The sequence below is a fragment of the Thalassophryne amazonica genome, chromosome 20 (genome assembly GCF_902500255.1).
Source record: "Thalassophryne amazonica chromosome 20, fThaAma1.1, whole genome shotgun sequence".
Taxonomy (NCBI): Eukaryota; Metazoa; Chordata; class Actinopteri; order Batrachoidiformes; family Batrachoididae; genus Thalassophryne; species Thalassophryne amazonica.
In genome coordinates, this window is record NC_047122.1 from 44,830,511 (window position 1) to 44,857,160 (window position 26,650).

At 41.0% G+C, this 26,650-nt stretch overlaps 2 protein-coding genes across 3 annotated transcripts; one reads left to right on the forward strand and one right to left on the reverse strand.

Moving 5' to 3' along the window:
• Positions 1-432: 432 nt before the first annotated feature.
• Positions 433-3,317, reverse strand: acot13 (acyl-CoA thioesterase 13). Its single transcript, XM_034161097.1, has 3 exons — positions 3,137-3,317; positions 2,828-3,012; positions 433-696 (listed from the first exon to the last, which is right to left on the reverse strand). Exons 1-3 carry the CDS (start codon positions 3,218-3,220, stop codon positions 537-539), a joined length of 429 nt encoding a protein of 142 aa, XP_034016988.1. The 5' UTR covers positions 3,221-3,317; the 3' UTR covers positions 433-536.
• A 627-nt stretch (positions 3,318-3,944) lies between these two features.
• Positions 3,945-18,593, forward strand: tdp2b (tyrosyl-DNA phosphodiesterase 2b). 2 transcript variants are annotated; one of them, XM_034161095.1, is made up of 7 exons: positions 3,945-4,170; positions 5,389-5,510; positions 5,608-5,757; positions 8,032-8,123; positions 8,383-8,501; positions 8,593-8,763; positions 18,215-18,593. In XM_034161095.1, the coding sequence occupies exons 1-7, from the start codon at positions 4,024-4,026 to the stop codon at positions 18,494-18,496; spliced, it is 1,083 nt and encodes a 360-aa protein (XP_034016986.1). In that variant the 5' UTR covers positions 3,945-4,023; the 3' UTR covers positions 18,497-18,593. The 2 variants fall into 2 exon arrangements, with proteins under 2 accessions (XP_034016986.1, XP_034016987.1); XM_034161096.1 differs by having other exon boundaries at positions 4,037-4,170; positions 5,393-5,510.
• The last annotated feature ends 8,057 nt before the right edge of the window (positions 18,594-26,650 follow it).

Consider the following 26,650-nt stretch of genomic DNA (forward strand, 5'->3'; position numbering starts at 1 on the left):
AAACCAATAAATGTTAAAATTCTTGCACGACTTTCTGTGGCTCTGCAGAACGTCACACATTAAAGTCTCAAGGGTTGCTGGCAGTCGGGCACTGCAGTTGTGCATCTCTGGCTGCACCAACTGGGAACCACCCATGTGACAACAGAACTTTTCCCTAATTGGCTAAAGTTGGTGTCATCGAATACAAGAGAGAGGAGGAAAGACCTAAGCTGATATCGAGTACTACGTAAGAATTACGGGGTTGTAGAACTAAATCTTGACTTACGTTGGAAAGATCAGCAGTTGCTTCGTCAGCCAGTTGATCCTGGATCTTTTAAGCGATGTATGGAGAGTGGGGCCCCCGTCTGTATGTTTAAAAATTGTTTTACAGAAAGGGTGGTTTGCAAACAAGCAGAAGTCTCCAGAACTATTTAAAAAAAATTAGTAACATCGGTACAGCACCAGTTTTTAATCAGATATTGACGTACAGTTTCAGCATCAACCTTGTTACTGCTTTTGACAGTGCACATGCTGACAGGCTCAGAGGCAAAAACAGATCAGCTGCTGCCGAGGTGCTTGGTGTGTCTTCCTTGTATGAGCAGCTTCCCTGTGGCCTTGTTGGTGATGTCCACAGTAGCAAAGGCTAGGGTCCTGCCTTGCTTCAGAACTTGGGCAGTGATCAGTATGTCTTCTCCAATTTTGACAGCATTCATATACCTGTGGGGGGGGGATTGAGGCCACAGGTTTCAGTGTTAAACGTCCTGAGGCATTATTGCTGCAGGAAAATGTGAACGCGCTAGAGAAGATGAGGACGAAGCTATTCAAGGCATGCCAAAAGTCCACACTTTCTTTGAAATTAACAAAATAATTGAAACGGTCTGTTTGCATGAGGACTGCAGCTTTCAGCCAATCAAAGCACACAGTATTAATGGACATATTTCTGCGTATGAGTAACTAACAAGAAACGTGTCAACAATGGCATAACTTAGCTACAACTTATGTCCCACATATGCAGGACTTATGAGCCATACATCAAAAATATTGTGCATGCCCAAAATTTTTCGAGGTACTCTGTATTACGACATATCTACGTGCTCTTAACGTATACAAAACTTTCCCATAACTTGTTCGACGTATGCCAGCGTGTTCAATACGGTCAGCATACGCTGGCTAAATCACCACGCTGTAACGGCTGTAAGACTGAGATTAACAAAATATTACTTAAAAAGTAGAAGCCCAGATGTAGGGCTAATAAGACAAAAAGTGATTGTGATTCAAGGGGTTAATTGCTTAACTAAAATAATTACACCTGAGGAAACAAAAACTCAGGCAGAGACATTTGTCTAATGAATCACATGATAGTGACTTTGGAAGTGCAAAGGTAACACTTTACAATAAGACTAATGCAGTATAAATAAGCATCAGTTAACACTTAAAATTTAATGTTTGGTTAGTATTTATTCAAGGTGCTGAACACCCTCAATAAATGATTAAGGTGCCCTGATATTTGGACGCACATTGTGATGATCCCACCTGCTGTGTTCCCAGCTGGACGCTATGCTTTGTTCCACCAGCTGCCATGCACTTTGCACTGGACGCTGCGTATATAAAATAATAATTTTGTAGGGGATTAAGTAAGTAAGTAAACTTTATTTATATAGCACTTTTCACAGACCAGGGTCACAAAGTGCTTCACATGATAAAATCAATAAATACAAAATAACACATAAACATTTAAAAGAAAATCAAGCTAAAATGCAATTTTAAAAAGGTGAGTCTTAAGTTGCTTTTTAAAAACATCGACAGAGTCTATCGAGCGAAGGGAGCAGGGAAGCTCATTCCAAAGATTAATCATTTTCTCTGCAAGTTGGTGGCTGAAAACTGCTCTAATCGCTTCCTGACTCACAGAAGACCACTCCAGCCGGAGCTGCTCGTGCACACATGCTGAACGAGCTGGAGAAAGCCTTTGGAGCCGTCTAACAAGGTCATTATTTGTCATGTTTACATTGTCATGGCTTGGTAAAACAGCTGCATAATCTTTCCTTCTTGTGTGCGGCTGTAAAAGGTATGTTTATGATAGATTTAACATCTTGTTATAATTGTTCAGATGAACTGCGCACTGATGCAGTGCGCTGACACAACCACTCTATTCACTTATTTACTCGATGAGCTGCACATAGTGTTTATGAGCAGATTGCACCACGTTGCGCGTCATTTATGCGTGAAAGATTTTTTTTTTTTACATTTCAAAATTCTCTTGGTGTAGTTGCACGTGTCATGTTCAGTCTGCACCTGTTAGATGAGTTTATTCTCCTGCACAACACGGCGTGCGAGTGCGTGCATCAAAGTCGTGCCTCTGTGCACCTTTACATAACATTTTATTTACTCTTTAACTGTTAATTAATGCTTATTTCATTGTCAAGTAAATGAACCCTCAACCTGTTTACAGATTTCAATGACGCGTAACATAATGGCAACACACCACATGAAGACGTAGCAAGTCCTGTATAGGCCCTGAGGCTCATTTGTGCCGGTGCGTATCGCTGGATTCTGTAGCGTGAAGCGATTGAGTCTCAGACCAGGCTGTGACCATGTTTACAGCTGGTTAGTAACAATGTTGACAAGGTGATGTGCAAAGGGCACAGACAGCGAGGGAGCATAGCCGGTCATCATACCAAGGTCAATATATTGACCTTATCCCACTGCTCCACCCACTACACGTGCAAATATGCAAAAATAATTCTGGTCTGACATCTTCAGGGGGAACATGAATGGACTTTTCTTAATAACATATTTAATCAGATCTGTTTGTTTGTTTCGTGGGAGGCGGGGCGGCTGGTGGACTCACGTCACGTTCATGTCCACGCTGACCCCCGGTGCTCTTCTCTCGCTGCACATGATGGCCATAGTGGAGATGACGTCGACCAGCGTGGCCGTCAGGCCGCCATGCAGCGTCCCGCCGCGGTTCGTGTGCTCCTCTCCGACTCTCATCTCGCACACCACCTTACCCTCCACGGCAGACAGGACATCCACCTGAAGGGGGCCAAAATAAATAAATAAAATAAAAGGGACAATTTTCCTAAAGATTCGAGGCGATCTGCTGCGTTTTCTCCCACTTAACTGAAATTCGCGGTTCAAATACGATGCGAAGCCTCACCTTGCGCAGGACTCTGTCGAAGCCCGGCGCGTCGGTCATTGCTTTCATTATTTGTTTTAACCCATTTAAAGTCACCGACGTCATTTTGCGGACTTTGTTAAGGCGAACGAAGCAGGCAATGTCAAACTTGTGTTGCGCACCGGCGTTGTTGTGCCGAGAAACCGACGCGTCGCGGACGCTTTTGAAGATTCAAGTTTCGATACAGGGTTCGGGACCGCGTTTCGAAACATTCACGTGATCGATTTTCAACATAGAAAAGGCTGTTGACAAAAGAATAAATAAATTAATTTAAAAAATGACAGTTATGGTTATGGATCCTACGGCGGCGTTTTAGGGCCACATTGAGTTTATTATTATTTAAACTTCGAGAATAAAGTCGTAATTTTATGAGAACAAAAAAACTCGTGACGTGCCACGCTGTGTGTCGTTTGACGCTGCGTGTGGCTTTCTACAGTTGGACTTTTACGATCTTCAGACCAGCTGACTTGTTTACGGGTATGTAATGACTTTTACTGCTTTATTGCTCCGTATCTTTAGAACGGTCTCTGTAGATACGGGTCCGTGCCCGTATATATAGAAGCACAGACGGATTTTCTCGAGCTGTAGCTTTTCTTGAGAAAGCGTTTGGGATAATCTCAAAGGTAATTATTTATAATATTTATATTGAAATATCTTTTTAAAACAATTGCATTTTCACTCCTTCGTATACGTATCTGTAAGATTATGTTTATTATAGATTTAGACAGTTTTACTGTCCTATTTACTTTTTCACACCTCGACCTTTGAACTAACCAGGTCGCGCATGCGCATTGAACAGAGAGAAATCTTGTGTGGTGACTTGGTTGTTTTTATTGTCATTCTGTGAGAAAACCAAATAATTATATAAAATGAACACTCCGTCCGAGTCGGACAAACCGTCAGCTTCTAACGTCGAAGAGGACAGAGCTCGTTTGTGCGAAGAGTTTGCGGTAATAGCAGGAAGTGATGCTGCTGTAGCTCAGTGCTACTTAGCTGAAAACAACTGGCAGATGGAGGTAGTTTAGTTAGTAAGTTAGTTGTGTGTGTAGCTGGTGTAGTTTCCTTCCACAGTCTACTGCTTCGTTTAATCCTCAAGCGACCGAGTAGGGTCGTTTTTTTTTTTTTTGTGTACCATTTTTCGAATTTTGATCGGAAAAAAGTTTCCTACCATGAATCTGTCACTCTATTTATATATATTTATAAGAAGACTAAGCTGCAGATATGACCTCAGAATATATATATATTTTTCTGATAGAGTTTTAACTTTGTGGAATAGCCTCCCTCATCATGTGGTAAATACTCCAAGCGTCAGTACTTTAAAAAAATACTATGGTGATTTTTTTTTTTTTTTCTGTGATATTTACGGGTTTTACACTGTTTTTTTTACCATGGTACGTACTTTTGTATGACTAATGATGTGTGCTTTTATTATATTTTTATAACATGTTTTATACTTCACACAATAAACGAATTATGAGTTAAAAAATTTAAATTACATTATTTGTCCTGCATTTGTTCATAGAATTTTGCAAGGATCTGCTGATCCGTGTGGCAAGTGTAATCCAAACTTGTGTTGGGGTCACTTATGACCCCCCGGGAAAGATCTGAGATTTTCAACATTATAGCCTCAGATGGTATTGTAATTTGCCAACTCTAATCGTTATATTTACTTTTTTGCAAGGAACAGAGCTAGAATAGCAAGATTTACAGCTGCACAAGCATCGAGACTGATTTTTGATGCCCAAAGTGAGGATGAAAATAGCTCATGATTGTCACAAAGGGATGACTGAGGGGTTCATTGAGATTTGTGTTAAAGTATTGGCATATTTACTTGTCACCAGTTCTTCTATATTTGATGCTATAATTATCCTACCACGATTTGCTCTGTGTCAGCCTGATCCCGTCAGATCTCAGAAGCTGAGCAGGACCTGGTTAGTACTTGGATGGGAGACCTCTTTGGAACACCAGCGGCTGTGTGTGTTTCTCCAGGTAACACTGGAGTTGCGTCAGGAAGGGCATCCAGCGTGAAAGCTGTGCCAAATATCAATGCGGATCTGGTTGTATCCACTGTGGCAACCCCGAACACAAAACGGGAGCAGCCGAATGGACAACCATTAGTCTATAAAATATCTTGGTTGCTTGAGGATTAAATGAGGCCCTCAAACTAAAGAAGTACAAATAAATATTATTTGTTTTGTTTATTATGTTATAATAAGACATATTTTCTCTACCAGGTAGCTTTGAACTCATTCTTTGAAGCTGACATGGAGAGTGTGTTTGAAGTGGAAGATTCTCCAGAGGCCACCGACTCTAAAACCAAGAGCAAGAAGGCTGAGGAAAATGTTCAAGGAGACTGGTCAGGTTTCTCAGTTTTGTTGAATTCATGTCATGCTACCTGCTGTGATGTTTACTCATCAAACAGCTCTCTATTTAAATTTTTCCACACATTCCAGCATAGATTTGACTGAAGACAGCCCTGCCACTGCACGTAAATCTCCAGAAGATGATGCCAACAAGCTCTCACTTATCTCGTGGAATGTGGATGGACTTGATACTGACAACCTTGCAGAGCGTGCACGGGGTCTGTGCTCCTACTTAGTGCTGTAAGTATTAAAGAGTTCATATTGTGTAATGACAGGTTTTATCTGGCATTTATTACAGTTAAGGCCATAAATGTTTGGATCATGATCCTGTTTTTGCAGTTTTGTCTCTGTACACTACCACAATAGCAGTAAGTCCTGTGTAGGCCCTGAGGTCAGTTGGTGCATCTCTCCAGATTCTGTAGTGTGAAGCAGATGAGAGTCTACCACTCCCCCTGGATGGTACACCAGTCCAGTGTATGTTACTTCTGCAGCCAATGCTGGTACTCCTTTACAGCTGCGTGAACTGAGATGATGCAGATTTAAGTGACTTACAAGACAAAAAGAGGCATCATGAGTGGAATTCGAACCCAGGTCTACAGAATGGCAGGCCAGCTTCTAATCCAGTGAGCTACGAGGGGCGATTGAGAAGTGTGGAGCCTGACCCAGAAAATGTTGGGTGTGGTTCTCCAACTTTTGCATTTTGAGAAACCAGAATTTCTCATCATTGTACCAGTGAGTCAAAACTTTTGACACACACTTTTGAGGAATGTTGGTTTCTCGGAATGCAAAAGATGGAGAACCGCACCCGTTTTCTGGGTCAGGTTCAAAAACTTCTAAGTCACCTGTCTTACCTGCTCTACACTGCCACAATAGAAATGAAATGAAATAACCTTGATGTTCTTGTAGTGTAGACTTTTAGCTTTAATTAAAAGGGTTTATCAAAAAATGTAACATTAACAATTTAGGACATAAATGCATTTCGAGGTGATTAGCCTCCAATCCATTTAAACATAAGTAATCATTTGCAGTCACAGTTGAGAAGTGGGCTTTGTCAGTGTAGCTTTTGTGGAACAATGTTAGCAGGCCTCCCATTTGTGTAAATGTACACGCAGACAGGTGCCTTAAAACAGTGGACATGGGTGTTTTGAAACAGTGGAAAACATGCCACTGATGGATATAGCGTGACCTGATGGTAAATGGTAATACTTGAACTGAGACAGTGCAGACAGTGTAATTGTTCATTTAAGTACAGCTACGTTGTGTGTCCTGTATTATTAAATTGTTGTCTCACATGCAAAACATATATACTCAACAAAAATATAAACGCAACACTTTTGGTTTTGCTCCCATTTTGTATGAGATGAACTCAAAGATCTAAAACTTTTTCCACATACACAATATCACCATTTCCCTCAAATATTGTTCACAAACCAGTCTAAATCTGTGATAGTGAGCACTTCTCCTTTGCTGAGATAATCCATCCCACCTCACACGTGTGCCGTACCAAAATGCTGATTAGACACCATGATTAGTGCACAGCTGTGCCTTAGACTGCCCACAATAAAAGGCCACTCTGAAAGGTGCAGTTTTGTTTTATTGGGGGGGGATACCAGTCAGTATCTGGTGTGACCACCATTTGCCTCATGCAGTGCAACACATCTCCTTCGCATCATCCGTGAAGAGAACACCTCGCCAACGTGCCAAACGGCAGCGAATGTGAGCATTTGCCCACTCAAATCGGTTACGACGACGAACTGAAGTCAGGTTGAGACCCCGATGAGGACGACGAGCATGCAGATGAGCTTCCCTGAGACGGTTTCTGACAGTTTGTGCAGAAATTCTTTGGTTATGCAAACCGATTGTTCCAGCAGCTGTCCGAGTGGCTGGTCTCAGACGATCTTGGAGGTGAACATGCTGGATGTGGAGGTCCTGGGCTGGTGTGGTTACACGTGGTCTGCGGTTGTGAGGCTGGTTGGATGTAGTGCCAAATTCTCTGAAACGCCTTTGGAGACGGCTTATGGTAGAGAAATGAACATTCAATACATGAGCAACAGCTCTGGTTGACATTCCTGCTGTCAGCATGCCAATTGCACGCTCCCTCAAATCTTGCGACATCTGTGGCATTGTGCTGTGTGATAAAAATGCATCTTTCAGAGTGGCCTTTTATTGTGGGCAGTCTAAGGCACACTTGTGCACTAATCATGGTGTCTAATCAGCATCTTGATATGGCACACCTGTGAGGTGGGATGGATTATCTCAGCAAAGGAGAAGTGCTCACTATCACAGATTTAGACTGGTTTGTGAACAATATTTGAGAGGAATGGTGATATTGTATATGTGGAAAAAGTTTTAGATCTTTGAGTTCATCTCATACAAAATGGGAGCAAAACCAAAAGTGTTGCGTTTATATTTTTGTTGAGTGTATATGTATATGATTGGTCATTGAAAAACTGTCAGCCACAGGTGTGTTGAAAGACAGACATTATTTGACAAATGAATCTTCTTTCTGATTAGATATAGTCCTGACGTGGTGTTCCTGCAGGAGCTCATCCCACCCTATGTGCAGTACTTAAAGAAACGGGCCGTCAGCTACGTGTTCATTGAAGGTACATTGAGTTATGAAAGTGTGTTCATTGGATTTTTATTTATTTTTGCTAAACTACTTGGAACCTTCTGATGCCTTTTATTGCCAGATGATCTTTTTGGGACCTGACAGTCTGCCTACATTAAAATAACTAGGGCACAGTATCATGCAAAAGGTTATAAACAATACTAAAATATAGCTGACTAAACATCTGATTGGGGTGTGTGTGTAATAGTGGGAAGCGTCATGTCGTAACCACCCGTTGTTTTTGTGCCAATCAGCTGGTGAATGTGGTTACTTCACTGGGATGATGCTGAAAAGGGGTCGAGTCAAACTGTTGGAGAGCGAGATAGTGCCTTACCCAACCACTAAAATGATGAGGAATCTGCTTGTAGCTCAGGTTGGTTCACTTTTATCCAAATGGTGCATGCCGCATATTTACCATTGTCATAATCAGCATGTGACACAAAGTTGCATTCTTTAAAAATCAGGTGGATTTCAAAGGGCAGAAGTTGTGCTTAATGACATCGCACATGGAGAGCTGTAAGAGCCACGGGGAGGAGCGGAAAAAACAGCTGCGAGTGGTGATGCAGAGGATGAGCGAGACGCCTGACCATGTCACCGTCGTGTTTGGGGGAGACACCAACCTGAGGGACTACGAGGTTAGGAGTTTCTTTTCAGATTTGCTTTCTGTCATTCCTCAGGTGTGGACGAACACTTTTGTAAAATCATCAATGCAGGTTTTAGGAAACACACCATATATACACATACTAATTGGCTCTGCAGCTAAAATAAAACGATCACAACATAAAATTGCTTTGCACACATTGCCCTGGAAGTTAGAGAGGCGTGCACGTGACCAGTGGATCTTCAGTTTGATTTCTTGTCAGACAAGGTGACTTTGAGCAAGATCTTTAATCTGCGTGTTGCTCCCGGTGTGCAGCATACTGACATCGGTGAAAGTGTAAATGTGAGGCATCATTGTAAAGTGCTTTCTGTGTCACATGGAAAAGTGCTACAGAAATGCAGTCAGTTTGGTATCACATCACTGCCATCAATACGGAATATTACTTTATGCTTCATAATATACTCAGAAATTGTAATTTATGCGTTTGTTTTACCACTTGCATCAAAGTATTTTCTACACTGTGCTTTTCTTTTTATTATTCATTCCATATATCCATGGTAAGTAGGGCTGCAGCTATCAATTTTTTTAGTAATCGAGTATTCTATTGATTATTCTGGCAATTAATCGAATAATCGGATAAAAAGTACTTTTGCGTCTTTAAACATCAGTAGTCCTGCGCTCTCCCTAAGCAATGGCACAATGTCACTGCGCCAAAGTGTTGGCATTTTGCTGAAATGGCGATGGGATGTGACTTTCTGTTTTGTTTTTACCAACTTGTAAAATTTAACCATTTTTAATTTTTTTTATAAAGGTTGATGGGCTGAGTCCCTGCGTGATTTTTTTTTTTTTTTTTTTTTTTATCCGTCTTTCTCTGCAATTCAGCAGATGCACTTCAGCTGGAGATTGAACATGCAAGCCTCGCAGTCAGTTGTTTTTTTTATTATTATTTTATTTAAGTTACCGTGTTTGTGAAGTGTTGTGTGTTGCACAAAAAAGCCAAACACTCAGTGTGAGTCTGAGGGAAACACAGAAGAAAGTGGCCGGGGACAGAGCTGTGACTCGCCTGGTCTGACAGCCCCTCACACTGGGCAGAGAGAGACAGCAGCTGGTGTCGTGCCAAAGTACTTATACCCAACAGGATCTGTATCCCCTAGCGCGGGAGCACGCACTGACTCAGTGCAGCGCTTTCAGACGTTCTGCAGCTGTTTAAACGATCTCCTCCTGCTCCCAGACAAAAATAACAGCATGTTATTACAGCAAATATGTAGGACTGCTTTTTTGCATTTACGCAATATCTCTAAAATCAGAAAGGTCTTGTCTCAGAGTGATGCTGAAAAACTAATTCATGCATTTATTTCCTCTAGGCTGGACTATTGTAATTCATTATTATCAGGTTGTCCTAAAAGTTCCCTAAAAAGCCTTCAGTTAATTCAAAATGCTGCAGCTAGAGTACTGACGGGGACTAGAAGGAGAGAGCATATCTCACCCAAATTGGCCTCTCTTCATTGGCTTCCTGTTAATTCTAGAATAGAATTTAAAATTCTTCTTCTTACTTATAAGGTTTTGAATAATCAGGTCCCATCTTATCTTAGGGACCTCGTAGTACCATATCACCCCAATAGAGTGCTTCGCTCTCAGACTGCAGGCTTACTTGTAGTTCCTAGGGTTTGTAAGAGTAGAATGGGAGGCAGAGCCTTCAGCTTTCAGGCTCCTCTCCTGTTTCTTTCTCTTTTTGCTCTGTATGCACCACTCTGCATTTAATCATTAGTGATCGATCTCTGCTCCCCTCCACAGCATGTCTTTTTCCTGGTTCTCTCCCTCAGCCCCAACCAGTCCCAGCAGAAGACTGCCCCTCCCTGAGCCTGGTTCTGCTGGAGGTTTCTTCCTGTTAAAAGGGAGTTTTTCCTTCCCACTGTAGCCAAGTGCTTGCTCACAGTTTTGACCGTTGGGGTTTTACATAATTATTGTATGGCCTTGCCTTACAATATAAAGCGCCTTGGGGCAACTGTTTGTTGTGATTTGGCGCTATATAAAAAAATTGTTTGATTGATTGATTGATGTTGGTTGTTCAGTACATGACATTAAAAAATAAGTTTCATAATCTTTGACGACGTTTAATGCATGCGTGTCTTCACGTCGATTACACGCACAGACACAGACACGTTGTCCAACATAAAAAAAAATGCTGTAAGACGTTTGTTAAAAAAGAAAACGCTGCAACCCGTTTATATATGTAAAAAAAAAAAAAAAAGATGTTTATGATCACACCACCGTCAAGATAATCCACTGATTTTCACTCTTTCTTCAGTTCAGTTCCTTCATTCATTAAAATATGAACAGTTATAAACTGTACACTCTTGTTTGTGACGTTTTCTGTATTAAATAAAAGATAAGCAGACAAACGTGATGTCGGTGATGGTTGTTTTGGTTTACACGAAATAAAATTCAACTTTTACACTGTAAAAAAAAATCCAGTTTTTACAGAAAAATTCTGTCAGCTGTGGTTTCAAGGGGAATTCTGTCAAAATTACAGTGAATATGTAAATGGTTTGCACATACATATTTATGTACATTTTACAGTTTAAACCTGTAATTAAAAAATATTAATCTGTCATTTTGATGGTCTTTTCATGTTGAATTGGCATGGTCATGCTGATATTAATCATTTTTTTGTTGTTGTTTTTTTTTGTAAAATTTACAAATATATTACGTCCCTTTGGCTGCTCCCATCCATTTTACTCAGGGTCACCACAGCAGATGCAAGGAGGGTCTGCATGTTGATTTGGCACAAGCTGTACACCAGATGCCCTTCCTGCTGCAATGTCACATTACACAGTGAAATGTGGCAGGGGTGGGGTTCAAACCAGGAACCTTCAGCACTGAAACCAAGTGCACTAAATACTTGGCCACCACTCCTGATATCTGTCTGTATCTTATAGATTAATAAGCACAGTAGCTTTGTGGTTAGCACATGTTGCCTCAAAGCAAGAAGGACATTGCTTCGATTCCCACCTGTGGCCTTTCTGTGTGGAGTTTGCATGTTCTCCCCGTATTTGTGTGGGTTTCCTCCAAGTGCTCCGATTTCCTCCCACATTTAAAGACATGCAAGTTAGGTGAATTGGAAACTTTATACATGTTCAGGTCTCCCTTGCAAAAGAGATCTTGATCTCAATGGGACTAAACTTGTTAAATTAAAATTACACGCTACTATCAGATGTTTTATCTTTGTTTATACTTTAGCTCATACACAATCACTACAGTAAATTTCAGCAAGTTTTGTCTTTATTTAGTGGACTTGCATAGGGGATACATTTTTTGGCAGCCACCATCTGTCGGCCTGCCAGAATTTGTATCCCTTATCTTTATTGTTGGAAATGCAGCCTACCATCAGGTGTTTTATCTTCATTTATACTTTAGCTCATCCACAATTCCTAAAATAAATTTCAGAGGTTTTGTCTTTATTTAGTAGAGTTGCATAGGGGATACATTTTCTGGCAGCCACCATCTGTCAGCCTGCCAGAATTTGTTTCCCCTATCTTTATAGCTGGAATTGCAGCCTACCATCAGGTGTCAATCACTAATGAGAAAGGCCACAGGTGGGAATCAAAGCAGTGACCTTCTTGCTCTGAGGCAACATGCACTAACCACAAAGCTACTGTGCTTATCAATCTATAAGATACAGACCGATATCGGGGTGGTGGCCAAGTATTTAGTGCACTTGGTTTCAGTGCTGAAGGTTCCTGGTTCGAACCCCACCCCTGCCACATTTCACTGTGTAATGTGATGTTGGAGCAGGAAGGGTATCTGGTGTACAGCTTGTGCCAAATCAACATGTAGACCCTCCTTGCATCTGTACAGAAGCGTATTGCATTCACTGGATTAAAAAAAAATTTGACCACAGGATCTTGTAATTACGAGATCAGGATCCCTTAATTACGGGAAAAGATCAGGTGTCTAAATTGTTTTATGTATATGCTTCCGTACTTCCAGTCCCTCAGTAAAGACGCGGTCTGAGCTCATCCGATGATAACACACTATATAATCAAACACAAAGTATGGATTTTTCCCTGAAGTGCTCCCGGATGAATGTCCAGAGAGGAGCACGGGGCGACTTCCAGCTTTCATTCACACAGACCCACCGACCACTGAGGGACACAGTGGGGCTCACTCCCACCCGGCACATGCCAGTCTGTGTGCCCAAGCTGTGCCCCTCCACGGTGGAGGAGTTTCATTCATCCAGGAACAGTTTAGTGGGAAATCCACAATTTGTGTGTGCTGTGGTGTGGATCACAGTGCAGTGACGGAGGTTACAAATTGGCCGATTTTCGATTATGACTCGGGCATTCTCACGCTTGTCTTTACCGAGGGACTGGACATACAGAAGCACATTGTACGGAAGCGATTACACACACACACACACACAAATAAATAAATAAAAAAAATAGCTTGATCTCATAATTACGAGATCCTGATGTCATATTCTCGTAATTATGAGATCTTTCCTTGTAATTATGAGATCTTTTCTCGTAATTATGACATCAGCGGTCAAATTTTTTTTTTTTATCCACTAAATGCAGTACGCTTCCGTACATCTGCTGTGGTGACCCTGAGTAAAATCATGGGAGCAGCCAAAGGGAATTAATATATTTGTAAATTAAAAAAAAAAAAAAAAAAAGTTTAATATCAGCATGGTCATGCCAATTCAACATGAAAAGACCATCAAAATTACAGATTAATATTTTTTTATTACAGGTTTAAACTGTAAAATTTACCTAAATACGAGGTCTGTCCATAAAGTATCATACCTTTTTATTTTTTTCAAAAACTATATGGATTTCATTCATATGTTTTTACGTCAGACATGCTTGAACCCTCGTACGCATGCGTGAGTTTTTCCACGCCTGTCGGTGACGTCATTCGCCTGTGAGCACGCCTTGGGAAGGAGTGGTCCCGCCCCCTCGTCGGATTTTCATTGTCTGGAAATGGCGGAATGAAAAGGACTTTTTTCCATCTGAATTTTTTCAGAAGCTGTTAGAGACTGGCACCTGGAAACCATTTGAAAAAATTTTCTGGCTTTCGGTGAAAGTTTTATGGGCTTCACAGAGAATAAGGACTTTTATTACAGCTTTCAGGACTGCTTTAAGGACGGTCGGTGCGCCGCGCTCCGAGCTGCGACGACGAGGCACAAACCACTGGATCATTTCTAAGCTGATGGCTCTGTGGATACGAGACCGTCGTGTGCTCTTTCTCTGGTTATCACAAGAGCTGGACATCAGCCATTTTCCGGCAGATTTCACTTTTAACAAGAGATTTTGTCATGGAAAGCCGCGCGGAGGCTTCGCGCATCACGACCGATTCACTGATGAAGCGAGACAAAGGAACACCTCCATTTCGGAGTGTTAGAGGACAAGTTGGGACATGTCCAGCTCTCCACAATTTCTCTTATACTCACTCGACTGGTAAGCACTGAAAGCCGAGATAGACATGTCCCAACTAATAAATTTTTTTGAATGGTTTCCAGGTGCCAGTCTCTAACAGCTTCTCAAAAAATTCTGATGGAAAAAAAGTCCTTTTCATTCCGCCATTTCCAGACAATGAAAATCCGACGAGGGGGCGGGACCACTCCTTCCCAAGGCGTGCTCACAGGCGAATGACATCACCGACAGGCGTGGAAAAACTCACACATGCGCACGAGGGTTCAAGCATGTCTGACGTAAAAACATATATGAATGAAATCCATATAGTTTTTGAAAAAAATAAAAAGGTACGATACTTTGTGGACAGACCTCGTATGTATGTGCAAACCATTTACATATTCACTGTAATTTTGACAGAATTCCCCTGGAAACCACAGCTGACAGAATTTTTCTGTAAAAACAACTGGATTTTTTACAGTGTAAAAGCTGAATTTTATTTCTTGTAAACCAAAACAACCATCACCGACATCACGTTTGTCTGCTTATCTTTTATTTAAAACAGAAAAGGTCACAGACAAGTACAAGAGTGTAGAGTTTATAACTGTTCATATTTTAATGAATGAATGAACTGAACTGAAGAAAGAGTGAAAATCACTGGATTATCTTGACGGTGGTGCGATCATAAACATCTTACAGCCTTACGCATAGCCAAGGGTGGGCCTGGATGGGCCTGGGCCCGCCCACTTGTCAGCCAGGCCCGCCCCATCCAATGAGAAGGCTGAGTCGACACTGGACAGTCACCTGTTGTTGCCTCATTGTATTGCATTAGCACTGAGCGACAATTAATACATTTTGTCAAAAAAATCTGGTTCATCTTCTGTGATTTTTATTAATTCATTTTCAGAGTACAGTGGTCCCTCACTATAACGCAGTTCACTTTTCGCGGCCTCGCAGTTTCGCAGATTTTTTGAGTGCAATTTTGCATGCTTTTTTTTTTTTTTTTTTACGGCGCATTGTGTTCTGCGTCCTTATCAGGCGGGCCGTTCGCGGCACCGGTCGGCATCACCGCAATTGCTCTCACTGCCTCCGATGCGCTTTCTGCGGGCTCAGTAAATGCAGCAGCGGGCCACCTCCTCCTGTCTGCTGTGCGGAATTGCTCCAAATCTGGCAACAGGTCCAGAGACTACGCTCACTGTTTTGATCTGGATGTTGACCACAGCCGCAGAGCTCCGTGACCACCGAGAGAGGACTTGGATTCTTTGCGGGTCCCGCATCCGTACCTCCGGAGGCAGTGAGCGAAGGGAGACCTGCACATTGTGTTCTGCGTGTCTGTTTATAATCTTCTCGCACAGAAGAAAAAAGAGAGTGTTTACACAGGAGAGAAAAGTGAGAAAATGTTAATGCCTGTTTGAGAAAAGTGTATAGTGAGGGGTTTTACAGCCTTAAAACATCTATAATAATTGTAAAGCATAGCGCTGACTACTTCGTGGATTTCGTTTATCGCGGGTTATTTTTTAATGTAACTCCCGCGATAAATGAGGGACCACATTTTTCCTCAAATAAATAGTCTTCTGCGGGCCCTCATCACAATGCCAATAACAACATGCACTGTCGAACAGCTGTTTTCTCCTGTTCATCGAATACAAACGTCCACCAGAACATCCATGTTGACTCACAGACTGAATGCACTCTCCGTGCTTTCCCTTGAAAGAGAACTGACCGAATCGTTGGACTATGATGATGACGTGATAAGAGAGTTCAACAAAAACCCCGTCATCTCCTGCTGTAGCATTAAAAAGAATCATCAATTGTAAGTGTGAGACCATTAATTACTTTTTTCTTCTAAATAGGCCTAATTGTTAATATTATATTGCAACTGCCACGAATCATGTTGATGTCCATTCTGATGGTTTTTAATTTGGCCGCCGAGCCATGGTTTCCATTGTTTATCAGTTTCATAATTTGGCCGCCAAGCCAACCTGTTTTCATGTTGTGGATATATTTTGAATTTTTATTTTAAAGGACTTTACATGACTAAGCGTGGCGTTGCTGCTTGCATTGTCCATGGGGTGCTTGTGTCTGACACTTTGCGTCTGTGTAACTGTGCACACAGCGTCTGTGCAGTTGGCTGAGATGTGTTCATCATTAAACTTGGAATTCATTTTTGAAACAATGCCTTATTTAAATACCTATTGACGTTTTGGGTTTAAGCCCAGGCAAGTAGGCTACCAGACTTGCACTGTGTGTGTGTGTGTGTGTGTGTGTGTGTGTGTGTGTGTGTGTGTGTGTGTGTGTGTGTGTGTGTGTGTGTGTGTGTGTGTGTGTGTGTGTGTGCATTATCCATGAAGAGTACTTGTGTCTGACGTGTCGCATCTGTGTGCTCACTTTGCCAGTGCTGTAGGCTAAGTGATAACGTTGCTTGCAATGTCCAAACGAGGCATACTTTTTCAAACGGTGTATTATAATACCTACAACCCCAAAGGTTGGGCCCGTCTGATTTTTTTCTGGGCCCACCCATTTTATGATTTCTGCCTACGCCCCTGCTTACAGCGTTTTTTTTTTTTTTTTTTAACATATATATAAACAGGTTACAGCGTTTTCTTAACAAACGTCTTATAGCGTTTTCTTTTTTTTTTAACAAACGTCTTACAGTGTTTTTTTTATGTTGGACACCGTGTCTGTGTCTGTGCGTGTAATCGACGTGAAGACACGCATGCATTAAACGTCGTCAAAGATTATGAAACATTTTCTAATGTCATGTATTGAACAACCAACATGCTGTTATTTTTGTCTGGGAGCAGGAGGAGATCGTTTAAACAGCTGCAGAACGTCTGAAAGCGCTGCACTGAGTCAGTGCGCGCTCCCGCGCTAGGGGATGCAGATTCTGACGGGGTTAAGTATTTTGGCCCGACACCGGCCACCGCGTCCCTCCCCACGTAGAACAGACCGTGTGTTTTTAAAAAATAGACAAACACACTGCTTCGCTTTAAATGCACAATAAGTCTATTTCAGATGATCAGCGTGGACGATCTTTCTCTTAAAAGGCTTTATTTTACTCTATGTGTCACGTTGGAAAGCGGGAGGTATCGTTGCTAATTTGATTAGCTGCTATCCTCTAGTCTTCTTCTGTTCTTTTCTTTTCTGCGGACGTTGCAGCGCCACACACAGGCCTGGCACATGTACTACAACGTTAAACGACGTGTCGAGGCGCAGAATTTGCCTCGAACATTTTTTGTAATCGAATTATTTACTCGACTAATCGTTTCAGCCCTAATGGTAAGTAAGTTCCTTTTGGGTTGACACAGCAGATCCGATGTGGATCTGCATGTTGATTTGGCACAAGTTTTACGCCAGGTGCACTTCCTCACACGCCTCAATATGGGCAGAGGTGGGGTTTGAACCAGGAACCTTCCACACTAGAAACAAGCAATCGTTTGGCCACCACCCCTAATCATATACACATACATGGTAAAAAAGGATTTAAAAAAAATACTTGATATAATCTAGTGCAGTTGTTTCCAACCTCTTTTTTTTTTTTTCCTCTTAGAGCCCCCCCACATCCACTTATTTTTGAGAAAAGCTGCCCGCACACACATACTCCAAAGGAATAAAGTGTGTTTGTGTTGTTGTTGTTGTTGTTGTTTTTTTTTTTTTTTTTAGTATATAAATATTTATTTATTTGGTACTGGGACAGAAATGAAATTTAACACATATATATGTTTAATGATAGCTTCCCCCCTTTCTCTTTGATTAATCTAAAAGGAAAATAAATGAATTAGTTTGATTGTGGAGCCTGTGTCATTATTTAAAGTGCACTTCTAATTTTGTCATTTTGACAACTTCAGTGCAGATCTTTAGCGCCCCCAAGTGGGGCTCAAACACCAGGTTGAGAACCATGGATATAGTTATGTATAAAATAGTCAAATCGTATAACCTTTTAGACCTTTTTGTATTTAATCTGTGTTCAGGGATTTACAAAGTTCCAACTTTTTTTTTTCCAGCATTGACATATAAAGAAAATATATTTATAGGTTGAAAGATAATTTTTTGAGCTGTGCTTCATTCAAGGTTGCCAAGGTTGGCCTGCCCGCCGACGTCTGTGACGTGTGGGAGCAGCTGGGCAAGCAGGAGCACTGTCGCTACACATGGGACACGCAGACCAACAGCAACAAGTCCATTGCTTTCGTCTGTCGCTGCCGCTTCGACCGGATCTACTTCCGTCCTGCAACAAAGGAGGGCATCCTGCACCTGGCTCCTGACCACATGGCCTTGGTGGGATTGGAGAAGCTGGACTGTGGCCGTTATACGAGCGATCACTGGGGAATTTTCTGCAGCTTTGCAGCTGGGTAGATTTACATGTTGTAATAAGTGATTTTATCCTGTATTTTTTTTCCAACTACAGTTGTGCTTTCTCTGTGAAAGATTATTTTCTGCCTCATATGAGGTGCTTCTGTAAATTTGCTCAGATGATTTGATTAGTTTTAGCGCTTTAAGTCTGTCATTGCTCAAGTATTTTTACTGCACTGAGTATTTTAACAGAATGGTAAAATTACTAATAAATGATACACGGTTGATCTTTTCCATGTTGTTTTTTTTGTTTGTTTGTTTTTTTTTTCTAGATGAAGATTACGCTTCAAAATATAGTCAGCTGCACCGGAAGGTTTTCAGTCTATAAGAATGATGCTTGAAAAACTTCATCGACAATTAATCCAAGAGCCCAAAACCAGTTTTGACCTCATCTGTACCATTTATGGTGCTGAAACAACACTCACAGTCCAGCCTTTGTATAGCATGACTACATAAAAATATATGATCGCCATCCCAGGGTGATAACTAGCCAGGTGGGGGTTCATGAAGGATTTCACAGGGGTCAAAAATGCTGCCTGGAAACTTCTTATCATAACTGTTAGATGTCATCTTTACACTAGATCAATCAATCAACTTTTTTCTTGTATAGCGCCAAATCACAACAAACAGTTGCCCCAAGGCGCTCCACATTGCAAGGCAAGGCCATACAATAATTATGAAACACAGTCTACGTCTAAAGCAACATAACCAAGGGATGGTCCAGGGTCACCCGATCCAGCCCTAACTATAAGCCTTAGCGAAAAGGAAAGTTTTAAGCCTAATCTTAAAAGTAGAGAGGGTATCTGTCTCCCTGATCTGAATTGGGAGCTGGTTCCACAGGAGAGGAGCCTGAAAGCTGAAGGCTCTGCCTCCCATTCTACTCTTACAAACCCTAGGAACTACAAGTAAGCCCGCAGTCTGAGAGCGAAGCGCTCTAATGGGGTAATATGGTACTACGAGGTCCCTAAGATAAGATGGGACCTGATTATTCAAAACCTTATAAGTAAGAAGAAGAATTTTAAATTCTATTCTAGCATTAACAGGAAGCCAATGAAGGGAGGCCAACACGGGTGAGATATGCTCTCTCCTGCTAGTCCCCGTCAGTACTCTAGCTGCAGCATTCTGAACCAACTGAAGGCTTTTTAGGGAACTTTTAGGACAACCTGATAATAATGAATTACAATAGTCCAGCCTAGAGGAAACAAATGCATGAATTAGTTTTTCAGCATCACTCTGAGACAAGACCTTTCTGATTTTAGAGATATTGCGTAAATGCAAAAAGGCAGTCCTACATATTTGTTTAATATGCGCTTTGAATGACATATCCTGATCAAAAATAACTCCAAGATTTCTCACAGATGGCACTGTGATGGCACAGATGTAGATGGCACTACAGGGTTTAATTTGGATTAATTTTAGCCCTGTATCTTATCAAAAGTGCAGGGATTAGTACTGTTGCCTCACAGCAAAAAGGCCATAGGTTCACATCTACTTGTGCCTGGTTACCTTGTAAATCTGGAGTAAAACTTGCTTCAGCCAAATTGGAGCAACTGTACTCATTAATTTGTAACAGACTGAATAGGCAAGAAATCGGATAAATAAGAGATGAACACTGTGCAGGTTTCCCTTGCTGCAGATAGATTTTACAGATGATCAGGACTTTTAAGTTGAGGGTAGGAGCTCATCAGGGAAACCACCTGCTCAGGTGATCAGTGGAAAAGAAGACCTGCACCATCTACCCCCTTCATGACAGTTGCCCACCTTTCATAAAAATCTAATCTGATGGCTGACTTAATGAAAACTACTGTGGATGTTTCACCTCACCAGTTGTAATATATATTTTTGGGTTGTGGCCAAAACAAGACTTTGTGTGTGTGTGTATCACTTTGTATATTTGTGAAATACTTTTTATGACAAAAAATATTTGAATCTAAGGCTGAAAGTGCTAGGTATATTTTTTTTTTTTTTTTTTTAATGGTTTGCTAGTAAGTTAAAAGGATAATCATCCAATTAGAAAAGTAAGCGATAGACTAATAAAAAATCATTAGATTAATTGGTTATTGAAGCAATAATTGATGAACCAATTACAAAAATAATCTTTAGTTGTAGCTAGAATTCGATCCAGTTGAACAAATATATTGTTGTTTGTGGAGGGGGGGTGCCCTGGACTGGAAATGCATATCTGCTAATATAAGCTGCAGATTGGTCGTCATGTTCCACAGCAACCTGCACTCAAGGTTCTTGAAATAGATCAATGTCTCCACCTCTTGAATATTTATCATTAATGCAAGTACAATAGAGTTTCACCAAGCGCTCTAGTCATAGAAGAGTGGACTGTTGGTCTTGGTGGAAGTCTGAGTCTGCTTTTCTAGTTTGCAGAGGTGTTACCTTGTTCTGCAGGAATTTAAATTAACTCCCACCCCCCTTACATTTGAGACACTAAATTATTAACTGAATAACCAGAGAAAAATCTGATTAAATATTCATGTGCTCCCGAGTTGTGTTAACCTCACCTTCTGTGCACCTCCAGAATTGTTTGGCTGGTTTGTTCAGCAGGGTCGGAGAGTCGCATTTCGCAGTGTGTTTAAAGAGTGAAGACAAGCTGACCTCAGGAGAGAGAACACAGATGTCACTGTGCTTCTCTGCAAGCACATGTCATTAGAACAGGTCTCACCCTGTCATTTTCTTCCTGCTTTGCCAACTTTGAAACATAAAATAAGTCCAACTATGAAGAGTTGACCTAAATTTTGTATCCAGCCAACATTCCTCCCGCTGCATCTGATTAATCACATATGTGGTGCAACAAATTCTTGTTCTGTTAATTATGTACAGAGAGATGATGGCAATTCTTCTGCAAACCTGAGAAAAAAAAAATCTATTTTATGAAATCCACACAGATTGCTCTTTTCTCTGCTTGTGAGTTGAACACCAGCAGGTCATAAGTGGTTCAGATGGAGTCGATAGCTGTTACTCACTGAGAAGGCGTTGAGATTTATCTGAGCTCCATCTCTGCCAGAGGCCTAAATGTTCAACCTCACCACAAATCCTCAAGCATCCAGACCACGGGTTTCCCCTCTGGATGGCTGCACGAATGTGCTTCAGGATCGTCTCCCTCGCCCAGTTTCCCCTTTTTGCTTTGAGATGTGTTTTCAAGCAGCAGCGGCAGCGACCTCACTGGTGTATTTTTGTCGCTTCCCTCCGAACACAACCCTCAGTGAGAACTGAGGCGTTCTTGTGAGGCCCGTCAAAGTGAATGTCCCTGGTTTTGTGTGGACATTTCCATGGCTGGTGGGGAGGCCGAGGGACGGAGTTTGTCCTGAGTGATGACAGATCAGACACAGTTCTGACCTGAACATGACTTTGAACTGTATCTGGGACTGTGGGTGGTCGTCCAGCCTGCAGATAGCTTTTCTTGGGGGTTTGTGTCAGCATTGGCACTCCGGTCACTGTACAATGCTTCACAAAACCTGAAGGTGGAAAAGATCTTGTTTCTGCATTCTGTGGGAGCAACCCTGCTGCTGCCTTCCATTGGAGGATGGGACCTTTAAGAAGGGGATGAGAAAGTCTTTTGTATCCTCATGTCAACTGGCGACTGTGTCCGAGCTCTGAGAGTCCTCACTAAATGCAAGCGTGGATATGGGCAATGCTGCTTTGCAAAAAGTTTATCAGTCTGGTTTGCGGGACATCTTGAGAATTTGCTGGAAAAGAGAACTCTACCCAGGGCTCCCACCAGCTTCTCCAGGATCGCTTGCATCGCCGCACTGGACGCCTCGCGGCACCCCTCTCCACCACTCCAGATTCGTGGATTTGAACGCGACTTCCTTTCGATTGGCCGGGGGCGACGTAGGCCATCGCCCCGCCCTTCCAAATGGCATTCTCCCATCTCTTAGGACCAACTGACCCATGTTCAACTGCTGTTCACATAGAACCTGTCTCCACTTCTGCCTTCAAAGTTTTCCTTTGAATATTTGCAAATCTGAGTGCTGGGTGGAGTCGCTAACGTCAGTGACTTCTGGTGTTCTTCACGATTGTGATTCCAGTCTGGCTCCTACTGTGGTTGTGGAGTCCTACAACTTGGGTACCTTTGTGGGTGAGGTAAGATTCACTGACTTTGACTTTATGGTTTATGCTGCTGGCGAAAGCATCAACCATATTGAGAGATATTCTCGGTACTGACATTGTGTCTAGGAGCTCAGCCTTGATTGGTGGAAGGGGTTGTGAAGTCACGAACACAAGTGTTTGATGATGCTGGTATCTTTGCAAAACAGAGGTCCAAGTCTTCAGTGTTCTACTGCCTCCACTTGGAATATCTTATCAGATACCTAAAGTGACAGGATATGTTTGGTATTCAGTCACTAGAGTCCTTTGGTACTGCGGGAGGTTTGCGTCAAGTAAGTAGTTACTTAGTTGCATTCACCCACACAGACCAATGTCAGGGTGCCCAGGATGTAAATCTTACAATGTGCGGCACCAGAGCCGCTACACATTTAACCAATCAAGAGGATAAAATACAAAAGTAAACCCAGTTGGGTTATGTAATTTGAGGTTACACCACAAAGATAAAAAATGCAGAGCAAAGTCGAACATTAAGTGGCTGCCTGAGCTTTTTCAAACAACTCTTTTGTACATCTGTCAGGTTGCCACATCACATGTGGTTTCCATGTGAATAAATGACAGATAAAGCGCTTTCACTCAATATTATATAAACTGCTAATTATTAAACACACTGAGCACAAGTGTAAACATTAACATCACATTTGAGTAATTCCTATTGAGATTCCAAGAAATGTATTAATTAAAATAATCCACAATTTTTGTAACAAAGTCTAAGTTTTTATTTTCTCTCTCATAAATAACATTGAACAAGCATTATACAGTGATAAATACCAATATTTATACACTGTAAAATTCTCTGTATTACAAAATACAGTATATGTATAATGCACTTGATACAGATGGGGAAGTATTGCATTTCATAGCACCAAACATGACCCTTCTGTTGTCACACTGGATTCATCTCAAGTACAAACAACATATACATCCCAGATACAGATCTTGTGTGGGTGTCTATGAAATATACTTCCCTTAGGAATTGGTTGTTGCATAACTAGTTCTAAGTTAAGTAGAGCCCAACGAGGAAGAACCAAAACCTTTAAACTATGTTCTCCACAAATTCCAGTTGAGAGGCTAAAATATGAACAAATCTTATTTATTTTTTTGCATAAAGCATAACTTCAATCATTCCCATTTCTGAGCACTAGCTTGTGTATCGTGCTGGATCTGGAGAGTCGGGACACTACCTAAAAACGTCACTACTGGCAATTGAAAAGCAACACTCCAGAATGAATTCCAACACCTTCAAAACCTAAATGAGCAGCTTGACAGTTAGATTTTGCAAATCCTAAGTCAGAATATGCACTAATTTCTCAAAGGACTACATAAATGTTCTGATTAATTATATATGGAAATGCATCTAGTTTGGATATTAAAAGATTTACACGTGGCAGGTGCTCAGATTGTTCAATGTCAATAGGCTCTCAGAAGTTAGAGTTGAGCTGAATAAACCTGTGCTGACCACAGCTGTCGCAACTCATGACATCTCAAACATCATAGGCAGGTTTATCCGAGGCAGCGGGAGGTAAAAAGGCAGGTGGAGCACTGTAACTCAAACGCGGGAATGTCGGTACACTGACAAGACCTTCAACTAATAACACAATGTTCCCATTTATAGCGAAAAACAAAACAAATGAAAAATAGACCAACACTGGAATTGACCATTAATTCCTAACACTTGGCTAAAAATCTCATTGGTAAGACTCCTATTTTACTTATTTTTTACTTTAGCCTTTCAAATATTACTGCCAATTCCATACAGAAAGGGGCCATTTTAACGAACAATGGGGAACACCTCTTCAAATGTCTAACAGCATGTAATATACCTCGATCTCCCATGAGAGGGCTCAGGGTTCCCCAAGCAAAATTCTGCCTGAAGAGGGGGTTTGAGCATGGCTAATATGTCTAAACCTCATGTCGGAATACCAATTTCGATAAAATGTTTAATTTCATCAGAAATAAAAAATATATCAGAAACCTAATTGTGCCCATTTTCTCCCCATTCATTATATGTATTCCATGTCATTTCATTTCAGGTGGACATTTAACTAACTTTCTTCAAAAAAGGGGGGGGGCTGATGCTTGGCCCTGGGCTCTCAAACAGGCAAATACGGTATTTTGGTGAACATTAACTCTGTCTTTGAGCAAACAATTAGTAGTATAAAAATTTAATTGGCACATCACTGCAGCAACATAAAAAGAAAAACATTTGTGAACAAATAGTCCGGTACCCAAGTATTTGGACAGTGCCAATTTTTTTTGTAATTTTTGCCTTTTTACAACCACCAGAGATGAAATACAATCAAAATGTGCCTGTAGTGGAGACTTTCAGCTTTAATTCAAGGGTTTTAACAAAAATGGTGCATGTTTTACCTGATGCACCACCAGTCACAGATTCACAGTAACGTAGTGAAGAATTCTACTACAAGAAAACAGGTCAACTCTAGGCTCCAGTCACCCATATGCCTTCTGCAAAACCAGAGTTGAAATTTCACATCTTTTCCAGAAAATCCTGTGCCTTACCCCCTTGAAGCTGCGTAACTAGTGTTGGAACAGACTTTGCAAGGTGCAGTTTCTCCAGTCACACCCACAGAAGCCTATAACTCCACCAAAGTTGTCATGGTAACTTCCTTCACTAGTCTCCTTCTTGCATAGTCAGTCACGTTTTGCGAAGAACCCCAAGGAGATTCACCATAAAGTTTATATTTCTTCACAATTGATATAAAGCCCAAGACATATTCAGTGACTCTGAAATGTTCATGTATCCATCCCCTGACCTGTTTAAACTAAACGGGCTGTAAATGAGATTGGTTAGTTTGTCCAATAACTTACAGCATCTGTATAAAAGATGTCTAATTCTCAAATGGTTAAAGTAATATTTTTTTGTAAACCTCTTGAATCAAAGCAGAAAGTCTACACCAACTGCTTCCTTTCACTGCCATTGTCATGTTGCTTCAACCCTGCTGCAAACACTATAACTGTCCAAATAGTTATGGACCTGACTGTACAGGGACACAAAGATGGATATTTTATATCGAAGCCCTTATTATTCCTCAGACTTAACAGTGAGGAGCAGCATCACAATAATTCATGTAATTTAGAAAAGGAAAAAAAAAAAAAAAAAAAAAACATCCATCACTTAGTGTGCATGTTGTAGTTGATTGTCAGCTTTTGAGATACGTCGGTTTACAATGTTGACCACCAATCCTGACCAGTTTAACCAAAAGGAATGCAATGTTGTGTAGTGAACCATGCAAAATAATGTACAGCGTGGGATCCTCAGCTGCGTATTAACAGCTTAAGAAAAGAAAAAAAAAAAACACCCAAAAGTGTTCAAGTCATTGCTCTCAACTTAAAAAAACAATGGTTAAGTCCTAAAGTAATGTAAGTCACATATATCCACAGCTGAGGTGGGGCCAGTTTCATGGCATCTAATAAACATTTAGTGGTGCAGCTTAGTTAAAACATCCATAAAAAATAGTTCATTTTATGATAAAAGCATGGAATTTGGCACACATCCTGAATCAACTAATGTTGATTTTCAGATATGGAGCCATCCTGGAGCTAATCTCTAATGAGCTACAGGGGTCAATAAAGAATTACATAGGGGTCAAAATGTAAAAATGCTCCAATCATGTTGAAACTATACCACATTATTTGTCTGATCATAACTATTCCAAAAACATATCGTTTGGACTATCTGGGACTGAATTCCATTGAATTACAGGGTAAAAACAGCAAAAATGGTGACAAAGATCAGTTTCGGTTTGTACAGGGGTCAAGTTGAAGTTACTCCAATTTTGGTAAAAAAAAAAAAAAAAAAAAAAGCAAATTATTGGTTAATAGCATTTTAAAAAGGAATAGTTTGCCCCATCGGTCATGCTTAGTTATCATGTTATGGTCTAACATATGTCATAGGTGATAAAATCCAATGGACGCCGACCTTGTTTGACCTTTACTTTGGAGCCCAGACATTCAGTCAAAACTGTTTCATTTATTAAATCATTTTATTTCAACCAATAATTTGCATCACTTTTTTAACCA